The sequence below is a fragment of the Tiliqua scincoides genome, chromosome 3 (genome assembly GCF_035046505.1).
Source record: "Tiliqua scincoides isolate rTilSci1 chromosome 3, rTilSci1.hap2, whole genome shotgun sequence".
Taxonomy (NCBI): domain Eukaryota; kingdom Metazoa; phylum Chordata; class Lepidosauria; order Squamata; family Scincidae; genus Tiliqua; species Tiliqua scincoides.
The window spans coordinates 193,539,675-193,557,159 of record NC_089823.1 but is presented as its reverse complement, the minus strand read 5'-3'; the positions used below and the strand labels follow the sequence as shown (position 1 = coordinate 193,557,159).

Here is a 17,485-nt window from a genome sequence, read left to right as displayed (position 1 = left end):
TCGCTGATGTATAGACTGGAAGACTCAGGATAATTTTAGTTGGGCCTGAAGGTTTCTGGGATTGCAAATGGTACTTCAATTATTATAGTGAAACCAGGTCTGGCTCCAAGTCTGAGGTGGCTCATGGCATGTGAGCACTATGCTCCCTTTCCACTCTTCCCATGCAGCAGCTACTCCTTTTCCTTACCTCAGATGGTGAGGAGCCATTCATTCTTACTCCCCCCCCCCCGACCATTCACTAATGGCTAATTGATGAATGGGAAAGAAGAAAATTTCAGAGCTCTTCCTCCCACCCTTAGGGATTCCCCCCCCCCCACTTGTGGCAGTGAGGAGGATAAGCTACCATGGATCTCAGTGGTGGCGGCAGCTTCTCTTTCCTCCCCCACCATCATTGGTGAACGGGCTTCATCCAAGATGTTCCTACGTCATCACAGGGTCTTTGGGACAAAGTCTATTTGCAGATGCAGGGGAGAGGAGTAAGCAATGGTAGTACAAGTCTCTCAGCTGACTTGTGCTGCCGTCTCCTGGTACACTCCACCTGCAGTTAGGTGCATTGCCCAGAGCTCAAGATGAAGCACTGACCTGGATCCCTTTTTGCAAATGGGGATGCAAGGAGAAAGCTGCTGCAGCAGCAAACAAGTATCTCAACTGAGTGTCATGGTGGCATGAGTCTCATGGGCCACAATCCTAACCAATTTTCCAGCACTGACATAAAGGCAATGCAATTCCGAGCTAAGAGAACAAACATTGCCCTACCTTGAGGAGGCCTCCATGACTGCCCCCCAACTGCAGGATGCAGCACGTGCCCCACTGGCACAGCTATGCCAGTGCTGGAAAGTTGATTAGGATTGCGCCCTCAGTCAGGCAACTTATACCACTCCTGTGGGCATTTAAACTTTGGAGGTTGGCTGGGTGGCTTTTATTGTCCTGACCAGTTCCTGATTTGGCCAGTCCTGTTCCAGTCTGGGTGAATCAACCGCCTGAGACAGTAATCATCCTTGCATCCTACTGAAGCTGGTGGAGCAAATTAGAGGGAATAAATATTGAAAACAGAGGGAGTAAAGTGTTGATTCCCCCATCACCCCCCGAGTTCATAGCATTAGCTAGAAAAATTTTAATTTAGTTTTGAAAATAACTAAAAGTCACTAGTTCTGGATAGTCAGCCCTTCTTCTTGTCCCTCTGCCTTAACAGGTTTTGTGCATCTGCCTTCTTCAAATGCTCTTCCATGACCACTTAAAAAAAAATGAAAATTACAAAAATATCTGTTGAGAACTTTTACCACTGAGACAATAACAGTGCCATTGCAACAGTAATGGCACAAATCTCTTGCCAAGAGGCTTATCGCAGGTTACAAGCCTTGATAGGTATGTACAACCTCCTGATTTTAGAAGTAGGCTACATCAGAATGCGAGATGCAATGGAGGGCACCAGGATGCAGGTCTCTTGTTGTCTTGTGTGCTCCCTGAGGTATCTGGTGGGCTGCTGTGAGATACAGGAAGCTGGACTAGATGGGCCTTTGGCCTGATCCAGCAGGGTTCTTCTTATAGAAAGCTTCAGTCTTAAACACGCTGTCTAGGAAGTAAGCCTAGCTGAATATAGTGGGAGTTTCTTTTGAGTATACATGCCTAAGTTGCTCTACAAGTCCACAGACCTAAAATTATCGAGGCTCTATAGTTAGAGGATAGTTATAGAGGCTGCAGAATTAACCTCTTTCCCTATTTGCCCAAAATATGTTTTGTAACTGATTACAAACCTATGGATGTAGAACTGCCCATTTATGTTTAGGCAGCATATGCTTTTGTATCTATTGCGACACAATAGTCTTTGTTCTTCATTCAAATGGCTTCATTCTTCCTGCAGGTATTCTTTTATAAGATGGGAGCTCTTATTGCAGTTATTGGAATCTTGGTGAGCGCTTCCCTAGTGAAAGCAGATTCAAAAGCAGTGACAACATCCTTGACTACTAAATGGTTTTCTACACCCTTATTACTTGAAGCAAGGTAAGAGGGTTGGCCAAGATCTCTGAGAGGAATTTTATCAGGGGGTACAAAGTTTCATTTGGGCCCCATTGCAAAGGGGGAGGGATTAAACAATCCAGGGGAGGGTGGTGATAGGCAAGGAGAATGGGGGCAAGGAGGAGCAAAACAGGGCAGGGGGAGGCTGGAGACAGCTGGAAAAGTCTTTGAAGCCTAGGTCTACCCACCCATGTGGTATCAGCAGCTAGACACAGTAATACAGAAAACCAAACACACTCCTAAGTCTCTCTAAAATCTTTTAAATATAGAAAATCATGCAGAAAATTAGCATCATAGTTTTTAGGCTCACACTAGAATGGAAAGTGTCCTGCTCCAAACTTGTTTCTGCAGCAGCTGTAGCCCTGAGCTGCCATACGCTCCATGGTAAGCAGATCCACAAGCCAAAGAGCTACTGTAGCAGTCCAGTTTCCAAACAAATTTGATGCTGTATTAAGGAGTGTCATGTATGCATTCCTTGGCCCAGCATATATGGCTTTGCAGTAGTTGCAGCTGCACACTCATGGTAGTGTCCCCAGCATCCCATGCAGGCAACAAATCTGAGTAGATAGAAAAACGTAAGAACCCAGGAAATTTCTTGGGCCCCTTCTTTGGCTCCTGGGCCCCCTTTTTCACCCTGGGCCCTGGTACAAAATACCCCCTTTACCCCCCTCTCCTAGGCCCTGGGGTTGGCTTCTTTTCTCAAAGCACTTTGCATATGTGATCTCAGTGCACAATCCCACCCAACATTTCAGCACTGATTCAGCCATGCCAATGGGGCGCATCCTGCAGAGTGGGGGCAATAATGGAGGCCTCCTCAGTGTAAAGGAACATTGGTTCCCTTACCTTGGGTCTGCATTTCGGCAGCATTGGTTTCCTGAAAGTTGAATGAGAGTGGGTCCCAACAACTCTTCCAACAGTCACATAAAGTGGGCCAGTACAGTCTGTAATTGCCGTATTGCAGGTGAGGGGCTTGAGGTGGAGAGGTAAGTGGCTTGCTTTTGTGCTGGTGAGTTCATAATTGGGTGAAACTTGAACCAGAGACTTCCTGGCTCATTGTCTGTTATCTTAACCACAGTACTGTAACAGGGTTTTGGTGATTGTTTAAATAAAACTTAAACTTAACACTTTATATCCTGCTTCTTCCCCCCCCCCCCCCACACATCTCTTCAGTGAATTTTTAGCAGAAGAAGGACAAGAGAAGTTTTGGAATTTTGTTGAAGCCTATCAAGATTTTAGTTCATCTAATCGTAATGGTAATCACTGCTTTTCTTGACTGTTTTGTTAATCAAATATGTTGTATTGTGCTAATGTTGGAATTCTTTGTAAGGGTTCATCGGTATAGATGAGAGACATTAAGATCTGATTTTTCTTGGTTTCTGTTTATAGCGTTCAGTTAGATAGTCAGTACAAATAGGACCTGCAACTAAGTGTTTCATGTTCCCAACCCTAATGGTCAGTTGGCCCAAGTAGGCCAGTTCCTTCCATTGCATTGCATCTAACTGTTTTTTCCCCAATTCCAGCACTCCACTCCATGGAGATACAAATGGTAACGGGTTAGGACTGATGCAGATATAACATTGCCCTTTTAGGCAGTATTGCTCAATTTGATGACTAACCAAGCCAAATATAACTAGAGGTGTTTCTTTCCACATAGGTTACATCCCAAGTCTTTCTGAGCACAGTGAGCTTACTTCTGAGTAAAATAAATAACACCGTTTTCAAACACCTCTACCCACCACTTACTCCTGGCAGGTCACAGTATTGTATGTGTGGTGAGCTTGTTTGTGTTACTGAGTGCCAAGTTTTTTGGCCCTGCTTTTAAGGATATAGGCTGTGAGGTCACATGCTTTTTCTCTCTCATGTGTATCCCTCCCACTCCCTTATTTTTGCAGTAGCCCTTGGACACCTTTCCATTTGTTGCTCTCTAATCAGGCTCACTTGGGTATGCCAAATATATTTGTTCTGAATCCAGCTGAAGGCAGGGCCCAGATGTGCAGAGCAATCCCTGGATATTTTGGCAATCCAGGTTTTTATAAATGTATAAACTTGACAGTAGATCTGATTGCATAAGTTGAGGATGCCTTAAGTTTTTTTGCTTGTTGCAGTTAGTTACATCAATGTGTTGCTTGCTGTTTGCAGTATGAATAACAAAACTCATGATGAGACCTCCTAAAAACTTCTTCTGTAGTACTTGAAACTGAATAGTTTGTGTTTTGGGTTGGCAGGTACTGATTATTCTTCTTACTCTGCAATGCTACAAGCAGCTTCCAAGAATCTTTCACCTCTGCAGCAGAACTTGTTGAAGTTTGCCTTGTCTTTACGGTCCTATTCAGCTACGATTCAAGCCTTTCAACAGGTTAGTACTATGTTTTGGGAACCCTTTTACATCTTCAGTGGTGTTTCACACAGACAGTAGTCATGCATTTTAAAGACAATCTAAGGCATCTTGACCCCCTTGGCTACCAACCAACTAGCACTTGAATCTGCTCCTTTATGGGCAATGTCTAAAGCTATTCTTTATTGGGTGGGAGATATCCTGATGGACCATGTTTAAATGTGCTTTCTTCCACCCCCACTCCTTCCTAGTCCAAATACTGAAATGAGACACAGGTTTGAGGTGAAGTGCATCTATCATCCACTTCTTCCCTATCATTGCAGGAAACTATTGGCCATGGCATCAGTGCTGCAAACAGATTATGGGGGGAGAGAGAGATTTCCCCCACCTTAAATTCTGAATATATTTACAATTGCAAAGAACAGTTTCCTGCTCACATCTCTGCCTTCCCTGTATCATAACCATTGCTTTTTAGGTAATGACTAACTCTATAGTGCATGTAAGTGCAAAACAAGACTGATAGAAAAAAAGAAGCAGGGGATGAGGCGTTAAAGAAAGATTCTATAAGACCACCCCTTTGTCTTTCATGTAGATCTCTTGTCTTTCATGAGTGATCTCTTGTGGTCTTTGCTTTGACTGGGGTGTGTCCTGGAAGAGCCTGAGCACCTGCTTTTGCCTTCCTTACTGGTCTCCATCTAGGCTGGAAAGAAGGAAAGCTGTGTCAGTCCTCTCACTCTCCAAGTCCTCCCTATCCACTTTTCTTCCTATTGTCCTTTAGCTAGCCTATTATTCAGTAGCAGCTCACCTGGTCATCTCAGATGGAGGATTAGGGGAAGTGGCAACCTTCCCCACCACCATGACAGTAACTTCTCCAGTCACTTCCTGGGACCTCCCTTGCTTTCCCCTCACTTCCTTTAAAGCCTGCAGGGAGTTGGGCAAGATGGTGTTTCATGTTTTGCCTCAGGTGCCCAAGGTGCCTCAGGTACTTGGTGCCCCAGTACCAGAATTGGAAAATGGCTTGAATGCCCCCAAATTTTGTTGCTGTGTTGTGATTTTCTCCCTCCCCCAGGAAGTTATCATCATATAAGAACCAGGGCTGGCCCACCTATGAGGCCAACTGAAGCAGCCATCTCAGGCAGCAGATTGGTGGGGGTGCCCAACTCTGCCTGCCTACTTGCCTCCTCCACTCCCCCTTCTCCATCCTGGATTGGAAAACGAAGAGGGAGACAGAGAGGAAGAGGAAATATGGAGGGAGGGGAGTGCTGAACTAGGAGAGTGGGCAGAGCAGAGTCTGGCACATCAGTAAGGGGGGCGGCAATTAGAACACCACCTCAAATATCCAGAGGTCTCAGACCATCCTCAAAAGTGATACATTTTCATGCAGATTGCAGCCGATGAGCCCCCACCAACAGGATGTAATGCATTCTTTGTTGTCCATGGAAAGACTACTTGTCAACTTGATGAACTTGGAACACTTTTACAATCAGCTTCAGAAAGGTAGTTTTATTTTGTACCTATTCTCCCTGTGTCTTTTTTGTTAGAATGCAACAAAAATCAAGAATGATTTAGGTTGCATGGGGGCATGGGCTGTCACTGTACCTGATGTTATGCTGAGGCTACAATTCTATGCAAATTTACCTGGGAGTAAGAGCTGTCAAACATATTTTTTCTGCATATACCTGCATAGGCCATTGCTATAATATACCTGTTATATATTTTTGGAATTTTTTAAATCCCATTTTTAAATTTGGGATGAAATGAACTACATCACTAAATGGTGTATGCTAAGTTATTTATTTGTTATTTTAAAATTTCTACGCAGCCTTTCTCTTGCGTGTCTTACAAAAGTTTCAAAGTAGGAACAAGCAGTAGGAGAGGAAAACATTCTAATGAAGAAATGTAATGTTGAATTTTTTATTGTACATTCTTAGTGGGGCATGGCTGTAGCATGTATCATTGTAAGCTCCTGTGCTGCAAAATTTACCACTACCCCACTGATTATATGAGATCGGAGGTATCTGAATGAAAAGAACATCTTACTCCTAAGTAAATGTTTAATCTTGTTAAAGTGAAGCATTTATTTGTTTTAGGCCAAAGCCTTTTATGTTCAAGGGGGACCACAAGTACCCAGTTTCAAACCTTGAAAGTCCTGTTGTTATAATGTATGCTGAAATTGGCTCTGAGGAGTTCTCCAGATTCCATAAGCAACTTGTATCAAAAGTCAATGCGGGAGAAATCACCTATGTCCTCAGGCATTATGTTGCTGTAAGTATTGATCTGATTTAGTAAAGGTCTTGTGATTGCAAAAGAACAGTATTTGTTATTGAAGAACTCTGCTTAGGTGCCACTTCAAAAAGAAGTTAGCTCTATTTTAGATTAAGATTTGAATACAGATGCAGTTTTTGCAAAGCAGCATGATTTTTGTAAGATTGTCATGGATGCTTGCAGTAATTGTGTGTCTTAAAGTGGGATTTCCTTTTATAATGTGTTCACTAATAATCAATTAGACAGAAATTTAGAAGATGAGATTATGTATCTATGTTCAGAAAAGGCAACTAGGAAGTTGGAGCTATGTTGAATGTGACTAGAGACCTGGGGTCTGTTTGTCCCCTGAACTGCAGATTAGAGAGGCAACAGGTCCAGGTGATTTTTAGTTGGAGCGCTTCTGTTTGGATTGCTAGGGAATTCTAACTGCCCCTAAACTGTTTTTTTGGTATTCCCCTTGCTTTCAAATGGAGTTTTGTTAACCTGCTGTCAAAGAGTTTTCTCTTGTCAGTGCAAGGAGAAGAGGAACACCAGTTTTGCTGCCTAGAGTGGCAGCTTACTACCTGGGACACACACATACACACAAGTACTACATTGTGTCATGTTGCTATTATCTGGAAGGACAGATACAGGGATTACTACTGGGGTGTGGGTGGTACAGACCGCAGCAGGTAATACCATTGGAGGAGGTGACCCCAAAACGACCTGTCATTGCCCCCCGTGGCACAGCAAACCAGATGGTCCAGAGGTGCTGTGATGGGGTGTTATGACAGCAAACCACATTGGTGTGCCTCCGCCCCGATGGTGCTGCAGCCTGTAGCTGGTCTGCAGAGCTGGCCCCATTCTTGAAGTAGAGCCTGGGAAGACGCAAGTGTGCCTCTAACCACCTCTTTGCCCTGTGCCAGACCCTCCTGCTGACTTAGTTGACCTCAGATGCACACAGCAATACCAATTCCAGCAGAAGTGGAAGAGCAACAGCAACAGCAGCCTCTGCATTGCCCACTCCATCGAGCTGGTCCTCACTTGTCCACCTGACTGTGTAGAGCCCCCGCAGCTGCTTCTTGCTGCTGCTCCCAGGACCTGCTGTCTCATCAGATGGGATGAAAGTGGCCCTTCCAAGCCACCCCCCCTCCTATCCTCCCTCTTCCACAGGAGGGGTGAGACTGGAAGAGCTAGGGCCATAGGGATAACACCAACTGCACTGAGTGATGCCACAGTGGCCCACCAGCATCTACTTAGTGGCATGTATGGTTTAAAGTCAGAGTATCCGGAAAGCATCAGGATCATGGTTCTTGATTGGTATGCAAGCATCTCTTTTCAGAAGAGAGGTACTAACAACCTTTCTAGAAAGCAGGAGTTACTACTGTAGCTATCATATGGAAACTTGTTAGTGGGACCTGTCAATCAGACCCCAACTCTCTTACCTCTGAAGAGTCTGAGTAAACTACAAGGCTTTAGGGCACTTGTTTTGTTGAGAGGTATCAAGCAGCAGAACCCCACTACCAGCAGCTTTGTGACAAATCCAGGAAGGGCCACCCTACATAAGTTACAATAATAATATTAACTTGCTTTACTTTTTCCTTCCTTGTAGAAGCCAAGTAAAGAAAAAGTCTACTTATCAGGTTACGGTGTGGAGCTGGCCATTAAAAGTACAGAATATAAGGCCAAGGATGATACCCAGGTGAAAGGTGAATTCCTACCTTAAGAGTAACAGTGGTTCCACTATGAAATGGAATATGCTACAAAGCTTTATAATCTTTGTCTTTTCCTTTTTGTTTTTTCTTTCTACTGTTTTTAAAAATTTTCCTCATTCTTTTATCTAACTTAGAATCAAATACTCTTTCATAGTATGTTAATTCTGTGTTGTAGCCATCTAAACAAAATATCATCAAGAAGCAATGTCCCCTGTATGAGCAAAATGTGACCTTTGATTCCCCCTCCTCATTTTGAAATTGGTCACATGTTGTCAGAAGCCAGCAGAATTAGATCTGGGAATTTTCTGATCTGTGCTATGCCATTGTTATGCTGGCCGCCCAAGGCTGTTAGGTCAGAAGTTATTTCCTAAGATGTATTTCCTAGAAGTGATTCTCTAAAATGCAGTTTTACCCAGGCAGTCCTTGTCCTTTAGCTTTCCTTGACACATTCAGGCAGGGATGTTAATTGTGCCTGGCTTCTTGACTTGTTCTCTGCCTTCCAGATGGCTCTTTATGTCAGAATGAAGCAAGCATGAAATGTGCTTAATAAAGGAAAATCCATACCGATTATTATTCTGTGTTACATCTTTTGTTCAGTGCATAAATATGGCTTAAAATTATTGCAAATAAGATAACAAAGGATAGTCAGGCTCCATTGATAGTGCAGTCCTATACAGGTTTACTCATACGTACATCCCTTTGTGTTCAGTGGTACATAGTCCCAGGAAAGTATGTATAGGGTTGCAGACTGAATGTTCTAGTTGTATGCCTTTGGCTGCAATCCTATCCACACTTTCCTGGGAGTAAGTCACATTGACTTTAAGGGGACTTTTGAGTAGACATGTTTAGGATTGGACCCTGAGGCTACTAAGCAGAAATGTGCAACAGCCCAGTCAGCTGAGGCAGAATAAGGAGTGAGCGAAGCACTGGCAGCTTCCATTTTGTGCCACAAGTGATTTATAATAGATGAGAATTGGGCACTGGCTGCCAGTGGAACAGGGTATGTAGCAATACATTTGTGAGGCAGGGATGTGGCAGTCATGAAGAATAGGTGGGCGAGTTGTTATTGCGAAGTAGTATATATTTATACTGCTTTTTGGCAAAACAAATTCTCAGGACTGTTTGCATAGCAAAAAGGAATGAGAAAGTCAATCCCTGTTCCAAAGGGACTTACAATCTTAAGAGAGGCACTAGCTAGCAACAGTTGCTGGAAAGATGCTACAGTGGCATGAATGGGGACTGTTCCTGTATCTCTGCTAAATATAAGAGAGCCTCCATTTTGAATGGTGCCTCTTTGTCCATCTGCCATCTTTCATCAAAGGGCAACCTGTTGTCACTTTGGTGTCTCTTTATTTGCGGTTTTCCTTGCAGTCCTTGATTTTTGGTAAAAATAGTTTGTGATTACTCCTAGAAATGTGTGAGAATTCAATATTATTTGGTAAAGCTTCTGCAAAGCTGGTCACAGCCTGTTTGTGACCTAAAGTAACCTAATCAGGATGCTTTTCATGTTTTCATAGGTACAGATGTAAATGCAACAGTAATAGATGAAAATGACCCCATCGATGAAGTGCAAGGATTTCTGTTCGGGAAACTAAGGTAAATCCTTAGTTTCAATTAAATCATTACATCATTGCCACAAACCTATTCATTTTTGTTTTTCTGCCTAAAACATTCCAGAAAACTGACTTTCAGGCAACCACTTCCATATATATTAACTTTATTCTGAAACCTACAAGGTGTTAGGAATCCACATCTGTTGGGGCAGTTGTGGTGGTGGTTTTATCTTTTGTGTTGTGAACATTGATCTCATTTTAGAGAGATGAATTTCTTGAATTTGCTTTGTTTTTTCAGGCAACTGCATCCCAACTTGAAGGAAGAACTGAAAGAATTAAGAAAATATCTTATTGAAAGCACCAATGAAATGGCACCACTGAAAGTGTGGCAGTTGCAAGGTAATGCACCCAAATTAAGATGTGTTTTGCTTTTTGGGGGTGTCTATATGGAAGAGTATTTGTGCTTGCATTGATTTTCTTTGGTGGAACAGCATGTCAAAAAAAGGTTAAATGCCCCCCCAATCTGTGCACTTTAGTTCCATTCTTAATAACCCCCTCTTCACTGTAGCTGTTGTTTAAGTTTAAAACACACTTAGTTGCAATATTTTTTGTAGCGTAACCTTTTCCGAATTAAAAGTGTAGTTGGATGAGTTGTGCACTTTTCTGAAAATGAGTTGTTGGAGCAAAGCAGTGGATGCCGTAACTCAACCCATTAATGTTCTGAGGCATAAGATCCACTTCAAGCACGTGATTAGTCACATCAGAGTGAATGCGTGGATGGGGAGGGAGAATACTTTTGTGTACCTAAGAGTTTCTAGGGCAGTGGTTCTCAAACTGGTGGGTTGTGACCAACCAGCCTGGGAAGGCTTGTCTCTGCCCTCTTAAGGGATGAGGCGGGGCGATGGTGGCGATGTGCCACCACCAGGGACAAAAGGTTTTTCTTTTAAGCTTATGACAGCCTACATTGGCCTCTGGGGGTTGCAGGAAGCAAAACAAGTTTTTTTTTTAATGTGGCAAGTTTTTTTTAAAACATCCTCTGTCCCTGGTGGCAATGGAATCATGATGATCACGTCACCCTCATCCCCCTGCCCCTGGAAAGATAATAGAGCGATTCTCAAACTCCTAGAGGGTTTGAGAACTGCTGTTCTAGGGATTAGGCTGATGTTTTCAGTATCTAACAAAATTAAGCTTTACATATTTTGGTTTGACTTATGATTGTGTTTGTTTTTAGATCTAAGTTTCCAGACTGCTGCCCGAGTTCTGGCTACTCCCACTGCATATGCTCTGACGGTTATGAAAGATATAAGTCAGAATTTTCCTACAAAGGCTAGGTAATTGTTATTACCCTTGAAACACTTATTTAGTAATAACCTTGTGGTAAATTCTTATTTTGGGGGAAGGTGTTAATGGTCTCAGACATTCAGAGCGGGACAAATGAAGCAGTCACCTCAGACAGCAGGTGGTGCGCACTTCTGTCCACCTACACTTGAGAGCAGAGAAAGTTTAAGCCTTCTTCTCACCATTTGGGATAAACCACTGTTGTTGTTATTTATATGGGAGAGTGTAGTTTTTTAAAACAGATTTTAGTTTGCTATAACTAACTGTAATTTGAACAAGTGACAGTTTTTCAAATAACAGGTCTCTAAACTGCAAAAGGAGGCTTTAAGCTCTCTTGTGTGCAGAGGATAGGTGCATGCACACCTGAGGCTCATACAGATTGTGCTTCATTATTCACTGGGGATCTGTTCCAGAACCCTAAGTGGAGAAAAAAAATCAGTGAATACCAAATCAGTGGAAAAATAGCTTTAAAGACCCCATTCTGGTTTTCTTGCGCCTCCATTGTCACCCCAGAATGCATTTGTATATAGATGCTATACCACATTCAGCCACTAGATGGAATGAATAATGGAATCTAATGGAATGGAATTGTGACTGAATGCACTATAGCGCCTATACCTGGGGTCGGCAACCTGCCATTCTGGAGCCGCAAGCGGCTCTTTGAGCCTTCGGCTGCGGCTCTGTACGGGGCCAACCCGTCCCGGGGGAGGGGCTCGCCCCTCCTGCGACGTAGCCGCCGCTCACCAGCCCGAGCATACAGGCTGTGGCTGCGCCCCATAGGAGAGGGTGCGAACAGCTGGTGGAGCAGCTCCTCCGCTGAGAGCGAGCCCCCGCCGCTGCACGTTCCCGAGCCACAGCCCAAGCACACGGGCTGCAGCTGCGCCCCATTGGAGAGGGCGCGAACGGCTGGCGGAGCAGCTCCTCCGCTGAGAGCGAGCCCCTGCCCCCGCCGCCGCACGTTCCCTCCTGCCGGAGCCGCAGCCCAAGCCTGTGCGTGTCTCCTCAGAAGTAAGTCCCATTGAACACCCTGATGACCGCCCCTTCCCACAAGCAGCCCTGACCCCAGGGAGCCAAGGCAAAAGCAAGCAATTGAGTGCAGCTGCTCTGTCCTCCTCCCAAGCTCAGAGCACAATCCTGTGCGTGTCTCCTCAGAAGTAAGTCCCATTGTGCTTGCTCCCAGGAAAGTGTGCACAGGATTACAGCCTTCAAACTCCCCACTCAGCACCCCCCGTCACTCACTCACACTCTCACTGCTCCATTTCCTTCACTTGGAAACTTGAAAGGGGTTTGGAGACCCCTGCACCAGATGGTATTCTGTATATGTTTGTATACTGTATGTGTAACATACTGTATATGTAGCACCAAAGCATATTTCATGGTTGTGATCACTGTTAGTATGCCTTTTATTTTATGCAGTTTTGAACTCTTAGCTTGTTTGTTCAGGAACACTTTTGTGAACAGTGTTAAGTAGTACTAAGTGGTCTTGTTCAGAGGTAGTATTGTGTGGAAAGGCATTTACAGAAGTACAGAAGTAAATGACAGTAAAGAATGACAGTATCCTTCACAAGCAGTTCACCTGTGCACAATCTAAAACTGTTGTTCACCAACTGTGGGTCTGGACCTGATTTTTAGTGGGACCTCTAAGAGGGGAGTGTATTATATAACTGGGACCTATAAGAGGGGAGCGCAAACTATATATGCAGTGTTATTTTCATTTTAGATGTCAAAAGGGTTTTGTGGCTCCCAAGGTTTTCTTTTTTCCGGAAAACGAGTCCAAATAGCTCTTTGCGTGTTTAAGGTTGCCGACCCCTGACCTATACCGACACATTCTGGGGGTGACTATGGAGAAGCAAGAAACCTAGAAGTGGGTCTTTAAAGCTATCTTTAACCCCAAGAAGCTTGCATCCAGTGCTGTTTAACAGCACAAGGGTAGGAAATGAGATTTTGGTGCTTTTTTTCTTTGTTACAAGGCATTTAAAGGTGGACCCCGGTATCAGTGGTGAGTCAAATCAGTGGATGCCAAATCAGTGATAAACAAGACATGACCTATACTTGCTGCTTCTTAGAGCACAAATGGTTTCGTGTTACATTTTATCCAAACCCATGTGTGCAAGCATCATGAGAAATTGGGCAGATGACAATGATAAACTAGGTTCTTTTCATTGTTTAGGGCAATAATGAAGACTGTTGTTTCTTCAGAACTCAGATCAGAAGTTGAAGACAACCAAAAGGTAATGGTGCCTTTTTATATACATTAGCTTTATATTTTGAAATAAATATTTCTATTATGATAAAGAATTGTAGTAATAATTATAAGAGTCTTTAAAAAAAAAAAAAGAATTCCTGAGGTGTAATTTGCGTGCCCAGCCTCTAAAAGCTTGCTCAGATTTGGCAAAGGGAAAAAATTATAGAATATGTTTTCACACAGGACCACTCCCAGTGATGTCAAATGATATCAGTTTAACTTGGGAGTGTTGTTCATATCATGGCTATTATAGGACTTTTGAAAGTTTATGTTTCCCTGCTGGTCTAGTCCATAAAATAACTGCTTATATGATGCAGAGTGACAGCTATAGAAAAGTCTCTGATCACAGAGCCAAGGGAGCTCCAGTCTCCCTCAAGAAGGCAGTCAAAAATGCCTGTGGACTTGTATGGTGTATCAAGCCTTGTTGGAATGGTAGTTTGGCTTAGTGTGATCTGTGCAAGATCTATTGGTTTTAGCAGTTGTCTTGACCTGCCTTCTTCAGGAGAGAATGCAAAATGTACTCCTTTCGCGTCGTCATCATTTTGTGATCAGTGACTTTTGGTTCTTACTGATCTGAAGAGAGATTTGATGACCTTTTACAAAATGCTGGGCTTTCCCCTATTTGCTTTGTAACCTGTAGAGTGCTGCATAGCCACTTAAGCAGACTTCTGCTTGTGCTGTAACTCACAGCAGGATCAGGAGGAAAGGGTGATGAAGGACTCTGAGAAAAAAAACTGAGTGTTATAAGCAGAGCTGTAAATGTGTGGAAGCCAGGAGCCAACCAGTTTAATCTAGCCATTTCTCAGGAGACAGTAATTAGCAGTCACTTGAGGAAAAATTAGTCCAGTGTGTTTGCATTTGCTTTTGAGTAAGTCCCAGTGTGTGTCGACTCATAGTTAAATGGCTTTTCTGAAGTGTTCTGGGAATTAAACAAACACAAACTTAATAATTGGTACAGCAGGAGCTACACAACCCCCTCAGTTTATATCTTCCGTAGCTTAACTCAACTTTCAGTCTTTAGTCACAGTGTCCTGGTTCAGACATAATATTAAACTATGGTCCTGACAGATCTTTAGGGAAAACTTCATAAAAATGTTTTCTAAAGGCTGTCCTCTTCTTAAGGCTCACTTCAGAAGTAATGCTAGACTATCGTTTAGTGTGTTGTGCCTCAGTCTTACTTCCTCTTCCCCATTCTTTAGAAGTTTCGGTTTGCAAATATTACAAATTACAGTTTTCCATGTTGTCGAAGCACTGGACACTGTGGTTTGTACAAACCATAATTAGTTAACAAATCAAAATAAGTGGTAAGAATATCATTATCAGTAGCATTACAACTGAACTGTGCCGAAGAGTTGTGATAACTGCACCCTAATATCTGTTGCAGTTTTGCTTTACTCTTCCCTTTAAACACATTTAAGCAGAGCTTCTCTGCAAGAAGTGTCAGTTGGTAGTATAAAACACCAAGAACATTATCTTAACTATCTCCCCCTGGAAAAGGATATCCCTCAGAGGAACTTGGTTATCACAACAATGAAGAAAGAAGCCATGAACGCAGAGATGGCCTGTCACAAACTTAGGGGGGTTTGGGTGCTCAGAGTTCTTGGTTCTCGAACCCTATAGCCATCAAGGCCCCTCTGTTCAGTAGTATTGCCACCAGCCTGTATGTGCCAGTGCCTCAGTCCAGGGACACTGAGACCCTCTAGGCTTAGTTCTATCCCTTGCAGGCACTGAGCGCTTTCTCCAATTAAAGCTTCTGTCCTCAAGTTACTAGACCTCAATGAGCACTTGGTAGCTTGCTGAACGGCTAGGCAGGATTCTGAACCTTTGTCCCCAACAGACAATGAAACAACTTAGTAAAAGAGATTTTAGTTTATTAAGTACATATGGTTACATAAGGTTGCAGTAAGGCAGTAAATGCTAGAGGCATAAACATCTAGGAAACATATCAGCAATAAAATAATAAAGCTAGCTGGCTATCTCTATTAATCCCTATCTCTCACCTGGGTCAGTTACTCTCTTTTAGCTCCAGGGCTACCTATGAGGCCAGGTACCCAATGGAGTTCCAAGCGTGCAGGATGTTGCACCCGAAAACTCTGTCCAACAAGGAACCGGACACACCCCTTCGGCACTCATTATTATACTTCTCATGCTAATAATACTGAGGTGACTTCATACTTATTTAGACTGTCCAATCAGAAACTTTTGAGGACAGAACCTTCCCGAAGTTGGCCTGGTTGCTAGCCCTCATAGTTCTTTACCCCTCCCAACCGGAGATCCATAGCTGCATTCCATCACGCTTGATCAGGTGCCTCTCTGTCTACTATGGTGTTAAACATTCCAATGGGTTGTAATTCTTGTTGTCTGTCCTTTCTGGCCAGCAAGGAGAGACAACAATCTTTTTGTTTGTTTACTCACATTCTTGCAGCTAGGAACTTCTAGCCACTTCTCCGTTACTTAGTTTGGTTCAGGCTTCACATGCTAACCTAGGCCTAATATGTACGTATTCATGACATGGCCAAACCTAGAAAATGTTGTTCACATTTTCACTGAAGTATGCATAGCCATGAGTGATTCAGTATTAGAGGCTGCTCTACGCTTGGGACTGAAGTTGAAATTTAGGTGGTGCAAAGAATGTTTAAAATTGGCTTCAGGGACATAGGAAGCTGCCTTATACTGAGTCTCAAACCTTTGGTCCATCTGGCTCAGTATTGCTGATGTTGATTGGCAGTGGCCTTCCAGGGTTTTTTCCTTAGCCCTACCTGGAAATTCTGTGTATTGAGCATACAAAGCATGTACTCTCCACAGAGCTTTGGCCTTTAGCTGATATGTCCTAAGGTTAGATTATTTGTAATGGAAGTTGCAGTGAGTGGTGAAATCTCTCATTTTGCCCAACAGTATAATCCTATATATACATCTGCTCAAACGTAAGTCCTATTGAATTCAGTGAAGTTTACCTCCAGGTAAATGTATACAAGATCAGTCTCATTGATCTGTGTTAGCATTATGTACCAGTTTTGAATACGAGTATTACCACTCATGGTGACCTGAGCTTTCAGCTAGGACACTATAATAACAGGCGCAGTATCCCTTTTGCATCCACCACTATTGACTTTGCATCAGTAATACCACTCAATGTCAGCTATTACTATTCTCCCTAGATCCTAATCACAAAGTACCTCATTTCTAAAAATATCTAGTTTGACTCTCCATTGTGATAAAACCCTTTGCTAAATTTATGCATACATGCATTGCCTTGGAAATTGCAGGTTAGTAGTTTGTCCAGTGCAGTGGTTTTCACACATTTAGCACCCGGACCCACTTTTTAGAATGAGAATCTGTCAGGACCCACCGAAAGTGATGTCATGACCAGAAGTGACACCATCAAGCAGGAAAATTTTTAACAATCCTAAGCTGCAATGCTATCCACACTTACCCAGGAGTAAGTCCCATTTACTGTCATTATTAAAAGAATATATATAGTAGCTTGTTAAAAGTACAGGTCTGTAACATTTCCCCAAATATAGTCACATACCATGGGAACATCAAGTCTCATATTAAAAATAAAATATTGAAATGAATGGGGACCCACCTGAAATTGGCTCACAACTCACCTACTTAGTCCTGACCCACAGTTTGAGGAACACTGGTCCAGTGTATTTTGTGTTGCCTGCATAGCGATTGAAATCGCATATAGAGCTGCAACAGGGAGACAGAATGTCTTATTCTGGCTCAGGGAAAAGATCTCCCTCTGTGTCCTTAAGGACGAAAAGTTCATCTGAATTTCTAAAAAGGATCAGTCACACTGTTATGAAGTTCTGCTAAAACTTCATAAAGAAATGGGGTGGTGCACCCACAAGTATTGGAGGGAGCATGATTGATGATCCTCTTTAGAAGACTCCTCATTCTCTCCCAGTCCCAACTGCAGCATCTGACTCAAATGAAGGCAAGAGGTCCATTGGTCCCAATAGTGTCAAGACTCTGTCCTTCACAAGTGAGTCTGAACAAGATTATTCAGATACCTAAATATTAAGTGTCAAAT

The 17,485-nt window shown here is 43.0% G+C and overlaps 1 protein-coding gene across 3 annotated transcripts in view; it reads left to right on the top strand.

Annotated features, from left to right (window-relative positions):
- The window catches only part of UGGT1 (UDP-glucose glycoprotein glucosyltransferase 1), a 61,808-nt gene that overhangs the window by 2,757 nt on the left and 41,566 nt on the right, over nucleotides 1-17,485 (top strand). For all 3 annotated transcript variants that reach the window (XM_066619449.1, XM_066619447.1, XM_066619448.1), the window contains 10 exons: nucleotides 1,862-2,001; nucleotides 3,187-3,269; nucleotides 4,242-4,372; nucleotides 5,736-5,848; nucleotides 6,442-6,616; nucleotides 8,208-8,304; nucleotides 9,828-9,906; nucleotides 10,162-10,262; nucleotides 11,095-11,194; nucleotides 13,372-13,432. In XM_066619449.1, coding sequence (XP_066475546.1) covers nucleotides 1,877-2,001; nucleotides 3,187-3,269; nucleotides 4,242-4,372; nucleotides 5,736-5,848; nucleotides 6,442-6,616; nucleotides 8,208-8,304; nucleotides 9,828-9,906; nucleotides 10,162-10,262; nucleotides 11,095-11,194; nucleotides 13,372-13,432 — 1,065 coding nt within the window. In that variant the 5' untranslated portion in view covers nucleotides 1,862-1,876. The remainder of the gene's footprint in view (nucleotides 1-1,861; nucleotides 2,002-3,186; nucleotides 3,270-4,241; nucleotides 4,373-5,735; nucleotides 5,849-6,441; nucleotides 6,617-8,207; nucleotides 8,305-9,827; nucleotides 9,907-10,161; nucleotides 10,263-11,094; nucleotides 11,195-13,371; nucleotides 13,433-17,485) is intronic.